At 41.1% G+C, this 20,315-nt stretch overlaps 1 protein-coding gene across 1 annotated transcript; it reads right to left on the minus strand.

The window, feature by feature from the left end:
• Positions 1-5,357: 5,357 nt before the first annotated feature.
• LOC308279705 (glycine N-acyltransferase-like protein Keg1) lies at positions 5,358-14,646 on the minus strand (the record flags this gene model as incomplete). The annotated part of the gene is made up of 5 exons (XM_080719819.1): positions 14,560-14,646; positions 11,798-11,905; positions 8,850-8,976; positions 7,200-7,368; positions 5,358-5,760 (listed from the first exon to the last, which is right to left on the minus strand). Exons 1-5 carry the CDS (start codon positions 14,635-14,637, stop codon positions 5,358-5,360), a joined length of 885 nt encoding a protein of 294 aa, XP_080575945.1. The 5' UTR covers positions 14,638-14,646.
• Between the last annotated feature and the right edge of the window lie 5,669 nt (positions 14,647-20,315).

Genomic DNA, 20,315 nt, shown 5'->3' on the forward strand with positions numbered 1-20,315 from the left:
GTTAAGTGGTTTCTTTGAGTACCTGGAACCATTAATCACCTACCCTTTGCTGAGTGGCTTTGCATTTATATTAGTCCATGCCTTCTATTTAGGCAGACAGTTTATCCCTCTTCTTAATATATATATTAATATATAAGGTATATATTAATATATATTGCATATATTTATTGCATATATTTATTGCATATATATATAATATATTATATATATATTGCAGGTCTGGGGATGGAACCCAGGGGCATTTGACCTCCAAGCTACATACCCTGCCCTATTTTCTTATTCTTTATTTTGAAACAGGGTCTGAGTTGCAAAGGGCCTCACTAAGTAGTTGAGGCTGTCTGCGAACCACGATCCTCTGGTCTCAGCTTCCCGAATGCTGGCATTACAAGCGTGTGCCACCACGCCCGGCTCCCTCTTCTTAATATTTACTTTCTTTATGCTTAGAGTCTCCAGGTCAGCCAGAGGTGAGTACAGAGACCATTATCTGTTCTTTCCTGTGCAGGTCCACAATATTGGGGAATTCATGCAGCCCTATACAAACACAGAGCCTTCTAGAGTCCTAGAAATTTGAGAGCTTTCAAAGCCGTCTGTGGACATCTCATGCCTCAACTTTCCTGTTTGTTCAACTTCTTCTGTGCCCCAAAGGTTCTTGCCATGACAGGTAGCTGTGATGTTCTGTCACTGAGCCTGCCTGACTGCTGGAGCAGAGACATTAATTTTCTCCTGACTTTGGACTGGAACTTACACCATAGGATCTCCTGGGTTTGGCTCCAGCTTGCTGATTACAGATCTTGGGACCTTTCAGCTTCCGCAGTCATGTGATCTAGCTTGTAATAACAAATCTATCTGTATCTGTATCTATATTTGATGTCATCTATATCTGCCTCCTCCTGACTTTGCTTCTTTGGGGAAACTTGACTAATACAATAAGTGACTAATTAAAAATCATGGCACAAACCGGGCATGGTGGCGCACGCTTGGAATCCCAGCATTCGGGAGGCTGAGACCGGAGGATCACGGTTCGCGGACAGCCTTGGCTACTTAGTGAGGTTCTCTGCAACTCAGTGAGACCCAGTTTCAAAATAAAGAATAAAAATAGGGCAGGAGGTGTAGCTCAGAGGTTGAATGCCCCTGGGTTCCATCCCCAGACCTGGAAAAAAAATCATGGCACATTTTTACAATAGAATTGAAAAAGAAAAGGGATTGAGGAATGTATTTGCTGTTAACAGGGTCTCTGGACATTGCTGAGAGCCCCACTTAGTAGCCGAGGCTGACCACAAACCTGCAATCCTCCTCCCTCAACCTCCCAAGTGCTGGGATTACAGATGTATGCCACCACATCTGGCTTGCTATTAAGATATATTTTAGAGAGAAGATGTCTCAGGAGGTGGGGGGTGGAAAGTATAGAAGAGTGTGCATATTTTGCTTTATTCTGGGATCATATTAAAAAGTTAAAGGATAAGCCAAAATCTAATCAAAATAGTTGGCTTAGGTGTGGGAAGTGAAAAAATAAAGAAAATAGGACTGAAGGCTAGAGTTCATTGAACGTACCCTGAATGAATGTACCCAGACTGTGCCCTTCATTGAACATATCCAGAATGCAAGAGCTGTGGGTCCATGACAGTTTCCATGGGGATTTCAAAGAAGAGCCTGGAAGGCCAGGTAGAAGTTTGCCAAAGGTGGAGACACCTGCAGCTGGGGTGATGCCTCTTGCAGCTATGACTCTAGAAAGGTACAGCTACCAGCAATGTACAAGGCTCAGGTGGAAAAGCTGCAGGCAGCAGCAGAGCTTGCCCAAGAGGTCAGCCACGCGCCTGTGACTGGCAAAGTATTTCTGGTTGCCCGAGGCCTTGAGGATTCATCCCGCACCACAGTGCGGACAGGATGCTGGACTTACAGCTGTAGGCTTGTGTCTTCCCCGCTGGCTTCTGGTTTTGCTTTGGGGTGATCACTTCTTTCTAGATGTCTTTCCTTCCCTTTTGGCAGAAGAATATTTACCTTGTTAAGTCCCGCTGTCTCGGTCAGCATTCTCGTTTATATAATCCAAAACATAACTACACAACTTAGAGGCAGGAAAGATTATATTTGCTCACAGCTTTTTGGAGATTTTGTGCTCAGTCCATGTGAGGCCAGGTTCTGGAGCTCAGAGAATGGAGGCAGGAAGCAGATAAAGAGAGCACAGGGCTTTGCTCCTCATGTCATGGAGGCCGGAAGTAGAGCCCAAGAAAGAGCTGCATCGGCGAGGAGAGGAAGAGGAGGCATATAGAATCCTCAGGACTATACTTGGGATCTGCCTTCTCCAGGCACACCCTACCCTACCTGCCCCGGCTACCACCCTGATAAACCCGTTACATGTCAACCCTAAGCTTAATCCATGAGCTCTTCAGGGGGCATTGTATAGCTAACCATGACACCCGCCGCTGTATCTTGGAAGTTTGTGACTTGTGTTTTTGATTTTACAGGGGGTTATAGCAGCTGGAAGAGTTTGGCTTGAATCTCAAATGAGATTTTGGACTCTGACTTCTGATCACAGGTGTGAGGACGACTGTGGGTGGAATGAATGGATTTTGCATCGGAAGTGGGGTAGCCACCTTGGGGAGCAGGAGCAGATTCTATAATATAAAGGTAAATTGTCCCCCGAAGAGTTCATGGGTTGTGGGTTTCAGCCCCAGTGTGTGACATGGTGTAAACCTTTAAGAGGTGGGGGCACAGTGAGAAATATTTACTTACGAGGGGGGCCACCATAAGAAGAGGTTGAAGTATTATGAAGTATTTCACACAAGAGTGAGTTTTTAAAAAAGCCATCCAAATCTTTGAATCATTTTCTGATGGTCTGTCTCAAGATGCGATCTCTTCTTTTTACGTGTACTCTGGGATATGCCTTTCACCACAAGGTTGAAGCTGTACTTAGTTCTTGAACCTCTAGAACTGAGAATTAATAGACTCTTTTTTCTTTAAAAAGTTACCCAGCCTCAGGCATTTGATTATAATAATGAAAAGCAGAGTAAGACAACAACAGACGCACAGCTCTTGTCTGTCTTCTGTCTAGTGTCAACAAATTTAATGACCCAAGAGAGTAAGATCTTCTTCCATGAGCATAGATCTCCCTACCACTGTAAGAATTAGAATTAAGTGCACTGATGCATAAATAATCAGATCTATGGTACTAACAACTTAGCTTAAAAAGCAAGTTTGGCATATTTGATGTTTTACATACTTACAACATGTGGCAAAATTTTACCTATCACACCAAGAACCTTTTAAATTTAACCAGAAATGCATAATTGGGCAGTTGGTTAAATTTATTAAGTTAATCTTTAAGTTAGACTATTTCTAAATTTTTGTAAAAGTTTTGAAGATATACTCTAACTAAATGTATTGTGTTTATAAGTTTATTAAACTCTAAAGAATTATTTGCCATTTAGGATAGTTCTATTTATTGCCAAAGAATCGAAGTCTTTAAAAGGAAAATGAAATTTATTAATAAAAGTTTGAAACATCCTGAAGTATTTAATAAGCTGTTTATAAATGAATCTGTACACATTTACAGTTCTATAAAAGAAACTGTTAAATGTTTCACACTTAGCACTGATTTGGTAATTGAGTAATAGTCTTGTCAAAGTGAAAAGTTTTTTAAAATGAATTTAAGAATAGAAAGGAACCACTGTGCACTCACCAGCCTCTGGAAAGTCCAGCCTAGAGGATAAAGTAGACATTCTGTCATTTATGGCAAACGGAGTGAAGACTAGAAGAAATTATTAAACAATTGCTTGGAGTCACAGGTCATTTATCTTAGGAATTAAAGTTTGGACTGGAAGAACTAAAGAACTAATTCCCACCACAGGAGATCTTAAATGCTTATTATTAGCACTGCATCTAGATCGCTTCATTTGACATCAGCAATAGATAATGCAAAGTCAACTTCCCTACTGAATATCAAGAGTCAGTTCCTCCATAACCTGAGAATTATGAAAAGTCTCCTCTCTCTCTCTCTCTCTCTCTCTCTCTCTCTCTCTCTCTCTCTCTCTCTCTCTCTCTCTCTCTCTCTCCTCTCTCTCTCTCTCCTCTTGGTATTTTCAAGTATCTTTACCTCCCTTTTTCCATATCACAAAGCCCCTCTTCTCTGGCTGACTTCAGGACAGCTGTGGGGTGGTGTTTCAGCTGGCTTTCAAGTGATGTGCTATTTCTGCGATGTGCTGAAAAATTGGGCTGTATGATCCTAAGCTTCAACTTACTGACAGTCTCTTTATTTCTTTATTCTTTTGAGTAGATGATGTTCCTCCAGCACTATTGGGGGGAAAAAAATCCTTCCTGTAGCAAGTCAGAGATGAGTTCTCAGATCGCCTTTATCAACCAGACTCCAGTGTGTCCCTTGGCTACATTGCAGAGGGTTCAGCAATCAAGCCATATCTCCAACCAAGTACAAAGCCTCCCATAGCCCCAGGTTCTGGTAAGACATACCTATTTCCTTGGTTTGAATGTTCTCACTTTCTCCTCCCCTAACATTTATGTCCCTTCACAGATTTAGCTTCCATCACCAAAGAACCTCTTTATGCTGATGAGACTGTGGGCCAGGATTGAGAAAGCTCAGATTTTAGAAGCAATGCTGGATTCTTTCTCTTGGGGTAAGAGTTGCAAGAGATAACAAATTGCAAAATATATTGATACAAGTTGGAAACCATTACCAGTTCGTCTTTACCTTAACAGTTCTCACTGTTGCATCGTGTATTGTGTCTGTGTGCATATGTCTGTCCTTGACATGATTTTAACACAAGGACTAGGAGGTGGACTGGAAGAAATAAATGATTTTGAAAAGACCTATTCAGAAGTCAGGCTAAATAAAAGAAAACCTGCATTTAGCTGGGCGTGGGGTCTCATGCCTATAATCTCAGTAAGTGGGAGACCAAGATAGGAGCATTACTTAGAAAGGCCCTCAGAAACTTATTGAGACTCTGTTTTACAATAAACAATACAAATAAAATAGACCTGGAAGTGTAGGACGTAGAATGCCTCTGAGTATAGTTATCAGAACCAAACCCCAAACCAACCAACCAAACAAACAAAAAACTAAAACAAAGGGGAAAAATGGATTGATTGAAAGTATTACAAGGATTCTGGGAGCGTGGTAGTTGTACCAGCCTGGGAGCAGGAGTGCTTGGCCTACTTCACATTGACGAAACTAAAGAAAGTCAGAGCTCTTCACGGGCAGGAGTCCAGGCTGAGCCCCCCACCCCATTCACCCCTGCTTCCTAGAGCCTTCCTAGTTCACTCCATCACAATCTCCTCTCTGTGTCCACCACCCACATCTCCAGCCACATCACAGCCCTCTCATCGCTGTCTGGCATCCGGGGCCAGCCTCACAGAGGCACACAGTTCCACTGGTTCCAGTCACAGGGCATGGGGACGTTGTGCATCTTGGCGACCACCTTCTGCATGACGTGGTTGGCCTTATCTACATGGGCATACAGAGGGAAGCCACGTTTTCCTAGGGATTGCATCTGACGATGGCTGACATGCCGAATAAGAGACTGGCCTCGGTACCCGGACACGGTGGCTCCCATCCGCAGTTCTCCAGTCTGATCCATCAAGGACCAGCTCACTGGGGTCCCCTCAGGTCCCAGCAGACAGAAGCTAGGGAAAGTCCGGATACAGCGCTCGATAAACCTCTGGCTCCTCTCATTGCCACCGAAATGCCAGATTTGATTCACCAAGGCAGCGTGGGCAACATCCAGAGATGAGTGTTTAAACATCTCTTGGTTGCTATTGGGAACAAAAGAAAAGAATAAACCTTAATATTATTCCCACTGTGAAGTGTTTGTTTCCCTCCAAAGTGTCCTGAGTGGCAAACAGAAGCCTTTCTAGGAACGTGTGCTTTGCAGCCAGGCCGACTGGCTCCTGGCAACACAGCTGTGAGACTTTGGGCTGATATACCTCTCATTTTCTCCATTCTTCACCTAGTGACTAGGATGACAGGCAATGAGCCAATGGGTTTAGGTACTTAAAATCAGTGCCCAGAAGATACTGGGCAGTACATAAAAATCATTCACAAGCCAGGCGTGGTGCTGCATGCCTATAATACCAATACTTGGGAGCCTGAAACAGAAGGATCACAGGTACATGACCAACTGAAGCAATTTAGTGAGACCCTGTTTCAAAACAAAGCAAAACAAAATAAAAATAAAATAGGGCTGGAAAGTAGCTTAGAGGTAGCGCACCCCTAAATTTAACCCCAAATCTATCTCTCTCTCTCTCTCTCTCTCTCTCTCTCTCTCTCTCACACACACACACACACACACACACACACACACACACTTCACAGCTGTATCATTTGGCTTTGGCCATAACTCAGCTCATGTATGATTATCCTTATTAGGTATAGAAAGGAGACATTTCACAGAAAATAAATAATAGTAAATAAACAATATAACACATGGTAGCAAGCAGGGACGGCCAGAGTTTAGACTTGTGTAATCTTAGAATGTTGATGTTTGGGGAATTCTTGGCCATTGTGTTGAGTAAATGAGAAAGCTAAGTCCAGGGAAGAGCAGCAGAGTGAAATGCAGATGGCCCCCATTGCAGAATACTTTAGTCAGAAGTGCCTGCAGTGGTGTACATGGCCCTTGGGAGGCATCCTGGCAATATCCCTGGATGTGGGATTAGAAGACAAAGCTCCAGTTATGTCCTTCACCATCAGGTGGTGAGGAGGCCATCCCATCATCAGAGCACACTTTCTTTCAGGAAAATGGAAATCACATCTCCTGTCCCGTCTCATATGGTGGACAAGAGGATGCAGTGAGATTCCAGACATGGAGGTGTTTTCCAAGCTGTAAGGCCCTTTACAAGTTGTAAAGCTCTTCCCCACACAAAACACACAAAAAATGGACTTGAGCATCTTCAGATGAAACTCCCAGGACTAGCTTTCAATTCTATTCAGCAGTTGGTTACAAAACCACAAGCAAAGGCATACCTAGAGGGAGCCATCAGGAGTTGGAAGAGGCAGGGAAGGATTCTCTAGACTTTAGAGGGAACATGGCACTACCTACACCTCGATTTTGGATGCCTGAATTGTAAAACTGAGAGAGAACACACTTTTGTCATTTGAAGGTTCCCAGACTGTGATCATATTTTGACAGCCCGAGAAAACCAACAAAGGAGACAACTTCAGCGGCGAGAAGTGTACGTGCTTTCATGAAACTTACATGGGCGGGTATCCATCACCACTGGGTGATAAGTTCTTTGCTATCAGAAAAGGGGCCAATTTCTTTGCGGTGTCAAAGATCATATACAGGAAGCATTGTGTGTGCTTCACCTTGCTCAAATTAATGGCTGCAAGATTTGTTATCACCTTATCCAGGCTGGACTGTGAACCTAAGTGGGGAAAATGAGGAACCAAACAGAGTCAGTAAGTGTGTGGACATAGTCATAAAACCTTGTTCAACCGTGAGATAGGGGTTTTTTTTGTAACTCAGGATTGAACCCAGGGGCATTCTGCCTCTGAGCTACACCCCCAGACAAATATATATATATATATTGAAACAGCGTCTTGGTAAGCTGCTGAGGTTGGCCTCAAATCTGTAATCCTCCTGCCTCAGTCTCCCAAGTATAGACATTATTATAAGCATTCACCACCACACCTCAGCTAATCATGACATTGGCTTTATATGATCATGGCTACATTTCTTCTTGCTTTTTTTTTAAAAACTTAAAACTGGGATTGTACCAGAAGTTTTGAAAAAATGATAGTATAGTTATGACTATCAAAGGAAATGAGGGATAGACAGACACAGTAACCAGAATTTATTGGGCGATTTCTATGCACTGAATGTTGCTGTAATGGTCCCAGATTGTTCCTACCTCGCTAGTCTGGTTTCCTCTCCTGGACTGACCTCTCCTGGCTTAGCCAGGAAACTCACTTTGGCCAGTAGAACACTAAAAAAAAATGTGATTCAGTGAGAAGCTTTAAAGACTTGCACTAGGGCTGACTTCTCTTTCTGCTTCTGAGAACCCTGTGTCTTTTATGTATTTTCCAATCTACCTGAATAGCTGTAACAAGAAGCTCACACAAACAAAGCTAGTATCCATTGCTTGAGATCATCATTTCCTGATTCTACCAGCTCCCAGACAGCTCTTCAGCTGACTGTGGCCATGTACGTGAATTCAGGAGATACTAGCAGAAGAACCACCCGGCTGAGCCTCGTCCAGCGTGCTGACTCACACAGCCATTAAGGTGTGAGCTAATAAAATGCTGTTTAAAACCGCTACTTTGAGATGGTTTGAAAATCTAACTGATAAAACCAGGACAGTGCCGGGCATTTCCCAGTCAAGATCTCATCTGATCCTTAAGGATTCTATGTTTTAGGTTCTGTTGTAATAATTTTTACATACAGGAAATTGACCCACAAAAAGTTTTTTGACTTGGCCCTAGAACACATCGCTGATAATGGGCCCAGCAAGGTTGCAATCTTGGTAGTCTGACTCCAGAGCATATCTTCTTATTTGCTAAAATATCCCTTTGCAAATTTGACAATGTGTTAAAAACAGAGACAAGACAGGAGGGAAGCTTTGCTTCCGTCCCCATGTTCTTTAGTAGATGCCAGAAGACAATAAATTGTGAGTCTTTAGCTACTAAGAAAATATATGACTCAATATCTCCTGTGTAAACCATATACACTACAATCTCTGAGTGTTTACTACGGACGTAGTGACTTCTGAGACAAGAATTGGATAGGACTGAGTGTTTGGAGCTTGGAGGATGGATGTGGGGTGTAGGTACTTTGTCAAATGAAAAGTGACTTCACAATGTATGCGCACAGGTGATCGCAGCAGCCCACACAGCGTACTTCCCTTACTCTGAATCTGCAAATGTTGTTTCCAGTTGATAACTTCTGGGGAGCCAAGGAATTCCTGGCATTTCTTGGGATCCTTGGAGTAGATTTGGTAAGTATTGGTGTAGTGATCAAGGTCATCAGTCATTTCCTGTTAGAGTTAAGAAAAGAAGCATAAACCAACAGGCTTGTAGTTGGTCTTTGCCATACTGGTGTCTGATATATCATTTACATACTAAAGTTAGTATTTTCTCTCATTTATTTTCCTTTTTTCTCTCTCTATTTCTCTCTTCTCTTTTTGCCCTTACTTAGGAATTATTTACCTTATGAGGTCAAGCCAAGAACTCAGATAAAAATGTAAAAATAAAATTGTCCTGAACAAAACTACTATTTCCACTACTATGAAATTTCAAAGATACTACATTTAAAATATTTTTTTTCTGTACCTCCATAAAACTCAAGCAGAATTGCCAAAATAGCAATTGTAAAGAAAAATCTTTAGCTGAAAAAATAAATGTTCTTCTGGCTTATGAGCATGTCATTATTAAAATTCATATGGGTAATAAGATAGGATATTCATCTGTAAATGGTGACACCAAAGAAAAAGATGATGAACTAAATACACTTTCTTAAAAAAAAAGGCTTAACATTGTTAAGCAAACCACAATTCCATCAAGCAAACAATATATTTATCAGCCTATATATTCAAATATGTCTAGCAAATTTATCATTTCTACAATGAGATTATTATTTTTTCTTTTGTACTAGAAATTGAACCCAGAGGCCTACCTCCAAGCTACACCACCAGCTATTTTTTTAAGAAAAGTCCACCTTTTAATATTTATTTATTATTTATTTATTTATTTATTTATTTATTTATTTATTTATTTATTTATTGCAGTACTGGGGATGGAACCAGGGGCATTCTATCTCCGAGCTACACCCCAGCCCTATTTTATTTTATTTTATTTTATTTTATTTTATTTTATTTTATTTTATTTTATTTTTGTGGCTTTGGGGATGGGGCATTCGACCTCTGAGCTACACTCCCTGCCCTACTTTTTATTTTGAAACCGGGTCTCACTGAGTTGCAGAGGGCCTTACTAAGTAGCTGAGGCTGTCCATGAACCACGATCCTCCAGGTCTCAGCTTCCCGAATGCTGGGATGACAAGTGTGCGCCACCCGCCTGGCTTTATTTAATTCTTTATTTTGAAGCAGAGTCTCACTGAGTTGCAAAGGACCTAAGTAGCTGAGGCTGGCTGCGAACCCGGATCCTCCTGTCTCAGCCTCCTGAATGCTGCGATTACAAGCGTGCGCCACCATGCCTGGCTTATATTTTTACTTTGAAACAAGGTTTCAGTAGGTAGCTGAGTGTCCCTCTGAGTTGCTGAGGTTGCAATCCTCCTATCTCAGCCTCCCAAGTACTGGGATTACAGGTGTAAGCCACTACATTCAGGTGAGATTATAGGAATATGAGAGAATAGATAAAAGATTATTCCAACTGATACAGAATTATAACCCTTTTTTCTTCCAATATCAAAAATATTTTTAAAAATATGAAGCAAAAATACACTTCCTACTTGGCAACTGACCCTATGGATCAAACTAGCAACTTTCCTGCTCTGCCTTATAAAACAATCTTATTTATGTTCAACATCCAGCTCTGGTAAAATTTCCATAGGAACTGATTCTGCCACGTGTAGTACTTTTTCTTCTGCGAGGTTTCATTGACTTTAAACAGTTGGGCACAATACACGGTAGCATCTCAATGGGAAGACAGTGTATTGTTATTTTTAAAAATGTATGGGTGCCTCGTAATCACACATCATCATGTCGTTCCCAGTGACAACACACATGCACACAGCGCTTGGTCTTGGTGGGTTTCCCTCGGCTCCCACCCCACGGCCTCTCCTTCCCTGTACACGGCATTGAGATCGGAACTAATAACTTTGTAGGTGTATGTAGTGTCATTGAGGCGTTTCCTTTACCAAATCTTCATGTCCCTCACCTCCTTCTCCTAAACCCCTCTATCACTCCACTGGGTTTTGTCTCCTTTGGGAAGACAGGTATTATAATGAGAAGTTGTGATTTTATTTTTTTATTATTTATTATTACTATTTTTATTATTTATTTATTTATTTATTTATTTTGGCAGGTCTGAAGATGAAACCCGGGGGCATTCAACCTCCAAGCTACCCCCGATGCCCAATTTTTTTTTGTATTCTTTATTTTGAAACCGGGTCTCGCTGAGTTGCAGAGGGCCTCACTAAGTCGCTGAGGCTGTCCGCGAATCGCGATCCTCTGGTCTCAGCCTCCCAAATGCTGGGATTACAAGCGTGCGCCACCACGCCCGGCTGAGAAGTTGTGATTTTTAGAGGAATGAGTTGCTATGGTTTCAAGGCCAGTGTTTTTTAATGATAGGAAATATTTCCCCTTTTGATCCACATTTGGGAATGGAACTAGGGTCTGGTTTATTACAGTACAGAGCTGTAGGCTAGGAAAGCTTCTCCTAATATCTCCTGCAGGACAGACTCTTCTCTATGCCATCCACATGGTCTTAGGCCGGCATCGCCTTCCATGTGGGACTTAGTGGTTATCTCTAACTCCAAACACTTGAATGCAAGAAAGCCAAGTGGGTTTGGTCTTCAGCATCAGAGATGCTGGCTGGTTGGGGGCCTATCTTGAAAACAAAAATAGAAAAATGAACGAGTATGAAACTGTTCCATGTATATGTCTAATCAGCTCTTATCCCTACGCTGCCATATTTTGATTGTCATCTGTCTCTGCACATTTCATACTGTGCTGTAATTTTTATGTGGACTTCTCTATAGTGTCCAGGCTTTGACCTTGGACTTGTTGGCATCTCTGTAGCTCATTTCTGTTCCCTTGGGGTTGACCTATTTCTAGTGCCCAGGCGAGGAGCACAGCAGAAAAACAGGAATATTCATTCCACGTCTGGTACCTTGCTTACCTGCTCCAGAGGACGAATGACCACAGTGTTAAAATCAGGCCACTTGTCCACCAACGCCTTCAGCTTGAATGGATTTCCCTGATTCATGTGGAAGACGGTCCCATAGACCTGCAACGTCACAACAAAGTGGGGCGGTAGGTGCACTACAAGAAGTGGGACAGTGCTTTGTTTTGACTAGGTCGAGGCTGATTTCTCTGATATCAGGGAATTTTTTTTTTATAATTGTACTGTATCTGATACATGTCTCTGTTAAATGGTTTTTAGATTCAACTTGTTTGCTTCAACCATATCTCTTAAAAGTATTCATATAGTAAAATATGAAGGCCAATTTGTGAACAAATCATTAACTCTTCAGTGCAGAATTTAATAAAAATCTCTTCATAGATTTCCTTCTATTCACCTAGATGCAAATTTTACAAACATTAAAAATTTGAGCCAGGCGTGGTGGCGCACGCATGTAATCCCCACACTTGGTAGGAGGAGACAGGTGGATTGTACAGATTCAAAGGCAGCCTCAGCTACTTAGTGAGGCTCTCAGAAACTTAGTGAGACCCTGTTTCCAAACAAAATATACAATAGGTCTGGGAGTATAGCTCGGAGGTAGAAAGCCTCTGGGTTTCACCCCCAGTACCACACACAAAAAAAATTGAAATACATACTTTTTAATTAAATGTCAGTTTTTTTTTATGGAGTCACACTTTGACAATATTAGGATGGTTGCTTTAAAAATCCTTGGCAGAGCTGGCGTGGTGGCACATGCTTGTAATCCCAGTGCTTGGGGGCCGTGACAGGAGGATCACACAGCTTCAAAGCCAGCCTCAGCTACTTAGTGAGGCTCTCAGCAACTTAGTGAGACCCTGTTTCCAAATTAAGTATAAAATAAATCTGGGAGTATAGCCCAGAGGTAGAAAAGACCCTGGATTTCACCCTCAGTGCCACACACACACACACACACACACACACACACACACACACACAAATCCTTGGCAGATTATTCCAAGGTCTGTATCATCTCACTGTTGTTATCTGTTGATCATAGTTATCATTCAAATTAAGATTGTCTTGGTTCTTAAATGACACATGATTTTTTAAATTTTTTGGTGGTACTGGGGTTCCTGGAAACCCTTCTACCTCCGGGCTACACTCCCAGACCTATTTTTATATTTTTATTTGGAAACAGGGTCTCTTAAAACAGCATGGCTGGCTTCGAACCTGCGCGATCCTCCTGTCTCTGCCTCCCAAGCACGGGGATTACAAGTGTGCGCCACCACGCCCGGCTGACACATGATTATTTAATTGAACCTCAGACATATTAGATATTATGTAATGAGACTTTGGGCCTTTAGGGCATGTTTTAGCTGCTTTCTTTGGTACTGCCCTGGCAAAAGAAGAGAGGGAGGCATGGTGGCTTAGTACTGCAAGCTGAGAGGAGAGTCTAGATTTCCCACTCAGCTTCCACTGACACTTGACTGAGACTGGGGCTCCCCGACACTGTGTAGATTTCTAGAGAGCCCTGGTTCGGAGGGGTGGTGTACCTGTTACTGATACCCACATAACCTTCACTATACCACTGTGTGTGTGTGTGTGTGTGTGTGTGTGTGTGTGTGTGTGTGTAGTCGTTTCCCTTTCTTCCACTTCTCCCTTCCTTCCTTCCTTCCCTCCTTCCTTCCTCTTCCTTCTTATTCTTCACCTCCTCTTCTTCCTCTTCTTTTGTGGTACTGGGATTGAACCCAGGGGCATTCTACTCACAAGCTACACGACACCCCTCCCCTCTCTTTTATTTTGAAACAGGGTCTCCTTAAGCTACTGGCCTTTCTGGCCTCGAACCAGCGATCTTCCTGCCTGAGCCTCTCAAGTCCTGCAAAGACAGTCATGCACCACCATGCCCGCCTTGTTTGAGCTAAATTTAGAGGCATCTGTGGTTGTGTTGAGGGCAGCTCCTGGGGTGTCAAATCACAGGGTAGTAGCAGAATTTGCAGCTCACAAAACTCCTCCATGCAGACAGCACATAGCTTTCATGGACCAGCACTAATAGCCCAATGCATTGATGTGGGTCCCCATGGCTTCTTAGGGCTTATCATGGTGTGCGGGGGCAGAGGTACGGTCCATAGCTGGCCAACTCCACAGCAAACATCATACTAGCACGGCACTTGGCAGAGGACAGAAGCTTATCTCGTGGCAGCAGGAAAACAGAAAGATTGGCCTAAAGTGACCAGAGACAGATTTAATCCCTGAAGCCAGGCACCCATGGATCTACCCCCTCCAACCATTCCTCAAGGGCTTAACTCACCACCCAGTAAATCCATTTAAATTTTTTTTTATTATTCTTTGGGGATCGAACCCAGGGTGGTCCTATCTCTGAACCATACCCCTAGCCCTGTTTTATTTTGAAACAAGGTCTCCCTAAGTTGCCAGGGCTGGTCTTGAACCTGTTTTATTCCTGTCTCCATTTCCCAAGGACTGGAATTACAGGTGTGTGCCACCATGCCTGTCCCCATTCAAATGATTAATCAGTGTAATAAAACCCTGTTTTAATAATTTCATGACTGAACATGTTTGCATGACCAATACATGAACCTTTATGAGGGATGTTCTATACTCTAACCATAACATTATGTTAGAGACTTATTTCTTCTGGGACATGAGCAAATAATGTATCTTCCTCCAAATTGCTGCTGTGAACTCCATGAATGCAGTATGAGTGCATCCCAGCCTCGGGGTAGGTACTCAGGAATAGCTCTTTTTTTTCCTTCCACTCTCACCTTTAAGGACTCAGGGAGGTGCTTCATCAAGGACTTCTCCAGGATCTGGAGCATCCACGGTCCCTGCAAGTGGAGCATCTCGGCAGGTATCTTAGTCAGAAGAGAGGGTCAAGTGAGACAACATAAATCAGGAATGGCAATGTGCTTGTCATAATCTGTTTGGACTGCCATAAAAAATACCACCAATTTGATGGCGTATAGACAACAGGAACTTATTTTTTGCCGAGACCACCTGCTTCCTCTCGGAATCTGCGTGAAGGCCTCCCACGCAGCTAATCGGCAGGCAAAGCCCGGAGAGAAGGTGTTGTCTCTGGCCAAAGTACTCCCCCACTTTTAGATATTCTTTCATAACTATTATTCTTTTGGTAATGATTCTTTTAACTTTCCACACGAATTGCTCCGGTGGTGTAAGATCAGGACTGTGAGAGAAACTGAGTCCGTGGAAAATAAACTTTCTGGTAATATGTCTAAGCCTCTAAACGTCCTCGGCTTTGTTCAAATGGTAATAAAATCTAGTTAGAATTCAGATGCAATGGCAGCATTCCTGTAACAGCAATTACAAAACGCGGATTTCCCCTCTATCTCTGACTTTCATTCTAAATCATTAACTCACAGTAAAAGCATTGAGTTAGCTGAAACCATTAGCCCTAAAGGGGAGGCAACCGGTAACTCTGTTTACCCCCTCTCCTTGCGATCCTGCCTAGATACAGAGAAGATAAACTTTATGAGCAGCTAATACTGCCCAATACAATAGAGCTGAAGGCTAGGAAGATTCTTGACCTTTACACCCAGTATGAGCACTGCCCGAGACAGGGAGGCACCACGTGGCTAAGAAATGAATATGTCAGAACAAAGGATAGATATAATAAATGTGTAAGTGTGAAAGAAAGAAAATATGGTGAGAATAAGAAAGGATTCTTGTATGAAGAAGAACTTATCATAAGATTGTCCCAAATGGGGAAGACAGGAATCAGAAAGATTAAAAGCAGGTTGCAGAAGGATTGTGATGTGGAAATGGATTATTAAAAGAGGAATAGGCTTCTAATAAGCCTATTGTTTGAGGAAAAGTGTTCAGCAGCTAAGAAAATACATCTGACAACTAAATCTAAAAACTTCATGGTATTTTTTTGGTGTTTATCTGCCAAACTCTGTTGTGAGTTTGCTTAAGCTTTCAAATTTTAGAAGGCAATGCGGACGACACCTGGGAGAATTCCATCACATCCACCTGGGTCGCCACATCTCCCCATGCCTGCCATATGGACTAAGCCCTAAAGATGGAAAGTTCCAAAAAGTTAAAGAAGATTCCATGAGAAGCCTATTCTCCAAGCCCTGGGCGTGCCCATTTCTTCTGGAATTTGCCCTTTGCAAGGGGAGCTGGATCTGCTGCGAGATCCGGAGAAGATTCTGAGCTAATCTCTTGAATGCCGGACTAACTTGTTTTTTTTTTACCTTGATTATTGATTTATGCAGATTACACTCCTTTCTTTTTTCTTTTCTTTTTTTTTTTTTACTATTAATCCCACTGGTGAAGGATATAAATTTTCTGGGTTCTTGTAATAAAGTGTCAATACCTCAAGAAGCTTTTGTCCATGTCAGATTCTTTCCCGAAGCACCGCAGATAGGAACTTAAAGAAATTTATTTCATAGAGGGGAAAGAATCGCTGCAGATAAGCGGCTGCAGAACAGCACCCGAATCCTTGCCCATCTTTTCTGAGATAATTCGATCCTGAGTGGACTCACAGCCATTCCGACTGAGCAGTCTGCGGCAATTTTTCACAGTGCTGGAGTCTTGCAAGTCCAAGATCAAGGCACTAGCAGATTCACTATCTAGCAAGGGCCTGCTTTCTGGTTCTTCCTAGATAGCTTCTTCTAGCTGTGTCCTCACATGGTGAAAGGGACAAATGAGCTCTGTGGGGTTTCTCTTGAGCAGTCATTAACTCCTTGTAAGAGAGATTAGTTCATGTTCCTGAGGGCACACTCTCATGAGGTAATCACTTCCAACTCCTAATACTATCACCTTGAGGGTTAGCTTTCAACATGAAGTTTGGGGAGACATAAATATTCAAACAATAGCAGTGTTAGGATCTGGATCCACAGGACTTTATCTGTTTCTTAGTAAGTCAGGGATGAAGTTAAATCTGCCCACTTTTAAAATATCTGCCTTGGGAGAAGGAGAAGTGGTATAGTTACTTTAGATTTCTACCCTTGCTACGTGCAACGGTGCATGCCTGTAGTCCCAGTGACTAAAGCAAGAAGATGAGAATTGCAAGTTCAAAGCCAGCCTCAACAATTTAGCAAGATCCTGCCTGAAAATAAAAATATATAGATAAATTAAAAGGGCTTGGAATGTAATTCAGTGGTAGAGTGCCCCTTGGTTCAATTCCCAGTATTGGAAATGAAAATAGAGATTTCTGGGCTTGATGTGAAGAACAGCAGGGTTGAAAAGCACTTTAAGAATTCTGAGGGGACTGTCTCTTAGAAGGCACCATGAAATAAGTGCGCAGGTACTGGGTTAATGTCCAGGCCCAAAACCTTCTTCAGGGCCTACTATTGCTGTCATTTATATCTAAGTCATCAGCAACCCTAAGAAAGGATGAGATTGGCCAAAAATAAACACTCTCTTTCTGAAAAATTTCACTTTAGTTTTCCACATGATTCAGAATTTTATTCATTAATGGCAAAAAGAAATCTGGAAAGCAATTCCATTCAAAATAAACTTAAAAAAAGAAATGTTTCAGTATATATATATATATATATATATATATATATATATATATATATATATATATATACAATGACTATAGAACACTGAAGAAAGAAATAGAACAAGACTTTTGAAGATGGAACAAACTTCCAAGCTTCTTGTAGAGGCAGAATAAATATTGTCAAAATGATCATACTATCAAAAGCAATCAGCAGATTCAGTGCAATCCTTTTCAAACTGCCAATGTCATTCTTCACAGAGGTAGGCAAAATAGTCCTAAATTAATATAATTCATATGGAAGAACAAAGATCCAGACAAATCAAAGCAATATCTGTGCAATAAGATCCATGCTGGAGGCCTCACAGTATCTGGTTTCAAATTATACTACAGAACTACAGTAACAAAAACAGCATGGTTAGCGTGCACGCACACACACACACACACACACACACACACACACACACACACGCCACTGGAATAGAACAGAAAATACAAAAACAAATCCTCACACTTAAAGCTGTTGATTTTTGACAAAGAAACCAAAACATATGCTGGAGAAAAGAGCCTTTTCAACAAGTGGTGTTGGGAAAATTGGATATCAAAATGTAGAAAAAATAAAATTAAACCCCTGTCTTTCACTCTGAACAAGAGTCAACTCAAGGTGAATCAAAGACTTAGATCAGAAACTTTGCAATTACTATAAGAAAACATAGGACCAACTCTTCAACGTATAGGCTTTGGTAGAGACTTCATCAATAAGACCTCCCAGGGCTTAGGAAATAAACCTAGAATCAATAAATGGTATGTTATCAAATTAAAAGGGTTTTCAAAGCAAAGTACACAATAGTCTAAAGAAAGGCCTACATAATGAGAGAAAAATCCTTGTTAGCTAAACTATATAAAGAACTTAAAACAAATCTCCCAAAAGCAATAAAAATGGGCAGTTGAACTAAATATATACTTCTCAAAGGAAGAAATACAAATAGCCAATACATTTATAAAAAATGCTCAACATCATTAGTAATCAGAGAAAGGTGAATCCAAACTACATGAGACTAAACCTGATTCCAGTTAGAATGGCAATTATTCAAGAACACAATAATAAATGCTGGAGAGGATGTAGGGAAATTGGAACTCCTATACACTGTTACTGGAACTGATTGTAAATCAGTACAACCACCATAGATATTAGTATGGGGGTTCCTCAAAATAGTAGGAATAAAACTATCCCATGACCCAGCTATATCACTTGGTATTCTCCCAAAAGATTAGTCAGAATTCTATAATGACACATGCATGTCCATGTTTATAGTAGCACAACTCACAATAGCCAAATTATAGAACCAAGCTAGCTGTGCGTCAACAGATAAATGGATAAAGAAAATGTGGTATAAACACACACAAAATGGAATTTTACTCAGCCATAAAGAAGAATGAAATTATGTCATTCGCAAGACAATGGACAGAAGTAGAGAATATTATACCGAGACCACCTAGTCACAGAAAGTCATGAGTCTATACCTTCTCTCATGTGTGGAAGCTGGAAGGAAAATAGAAAAGAGGGATTTTAGATAAATGAGGAGAGAGACCAGGAGAAGAGTGGAAGGGGGCTGGGGGGAGATGGTAAGGGGAAGAGGAGGCTTGATGAAGGAAGCATTCACATGATGTTATGCCTGTACATGAAGGTACCACCAGTATCCTAATGTGTGGGGTGGGAGGATGGGGTGAGCTTCAGAGGGAAGCGTACTAAATGCTGTGTGTATGTATGTTCGTATCAGCTTGAACCTCACTATAATGAATAACTACAATGCACCAATGAAAGCGTATACTTCAAGAAGGAATTAGGAGAGTAGCAGTGGCACATTTTATTTATAAATTATCTACAATGTGAGCTGCTTAAGAGGCATTTTCTTTAAACTATCTAATTCTAAATGATCTAAGTAGGGAATTTAATTTACTTAGCAAATTATTCTTACAAGAAAATTCAATGAACAAATTTTAAAAATTTATTCATAACTTTTGGAACATTCCCATCATGAAATTAGATAAAAATATATGCGGCAAAGAAAGTGTGAAGTGCTATATAGGCTTGTTTAAAAGAAGTTATTTTAACATTACACATATCTATTTTTTATGTTTTTAAGTAGTATCGATTTTCCTGTAATTTTTTTTTTTTGCAGTGATTGAATCCAGGGGCATTCTGCTTCCAAGGCACACCCTTTGCCTGATTTTTTATTGTTTATTTTGAAACAGAGTCTCACTTAGTTTCAGAGGGTCTCATTAAACGGCCAGAGCTGGGCGCAAACCTGTGATCCTCCTTGTCTCAGCCTCCCAAGTACTAGGATTCCAAGTGTGCACCATAATGGCTGGCTTGTAAATGACATATACATGAAAACAAAAACATGGATTGTGATATTAACAGCTGACTTCAGTTCAGAACTGTGTGACAATTTGTCCTTGATACTAGCACAAGGAGTTAAAAAGTTACAGAATTTTCAGATCTATTATATATTCAGAATATTAACATTCCAGAATTTTGATATGTATGTGTATGCGCCTATTTGAAGAGGATCCTTTACATTTTCTTTTTTTAAAAAATAAAACTCTATCTTTGCTTAAAAAAGAAGTTAAAACAGTCTAGATTCTCCTCCATGTTTCTCTGTGTATTTCTTCTCAGATTTGATTAAGATATATTGTATTTTTCTGGTTAACGTTTGTCCAAGGAAAGAGCTGCCTCTTTTGGAGCATTTCCTAAAGGATTAAAAATGATAGTGTCTGCAGAGCATCTCTATACAATAGATGCTACATAGATGTTACCTGGATCAACATTGTTCTTTGCAAACACTACCTCCCCATGTACCCACCAGCCTCCAAAATCTCCCCCTAGTACCTTACCTGTTCATAATGCAAACTTGATTTAGTCCTTTTAGAGAATATTTTTTTTCATAGTATACTCTGCTGGGTACACATATTTCTCAAGATGAATTAACTTCCTTTCCTATGGCATAAGCATCAGTTTAAAACCAACAAGATCAAGCCGGGTGTGGCGGT

The sequence above is a fragment of the Muscardinus avellanarius genome, assembly GCF_963383645.1.
Source record: "Muscardinus avellanarius genome assembly, chromosome: 1".
NCBI classification, from domain to species: domain Eukaryota; kingdom Metazoa; phylum Chordata; class Mammalia; order Rodentia; family Gliridae; genus Muscardinus; species Muscardinus avellanarius.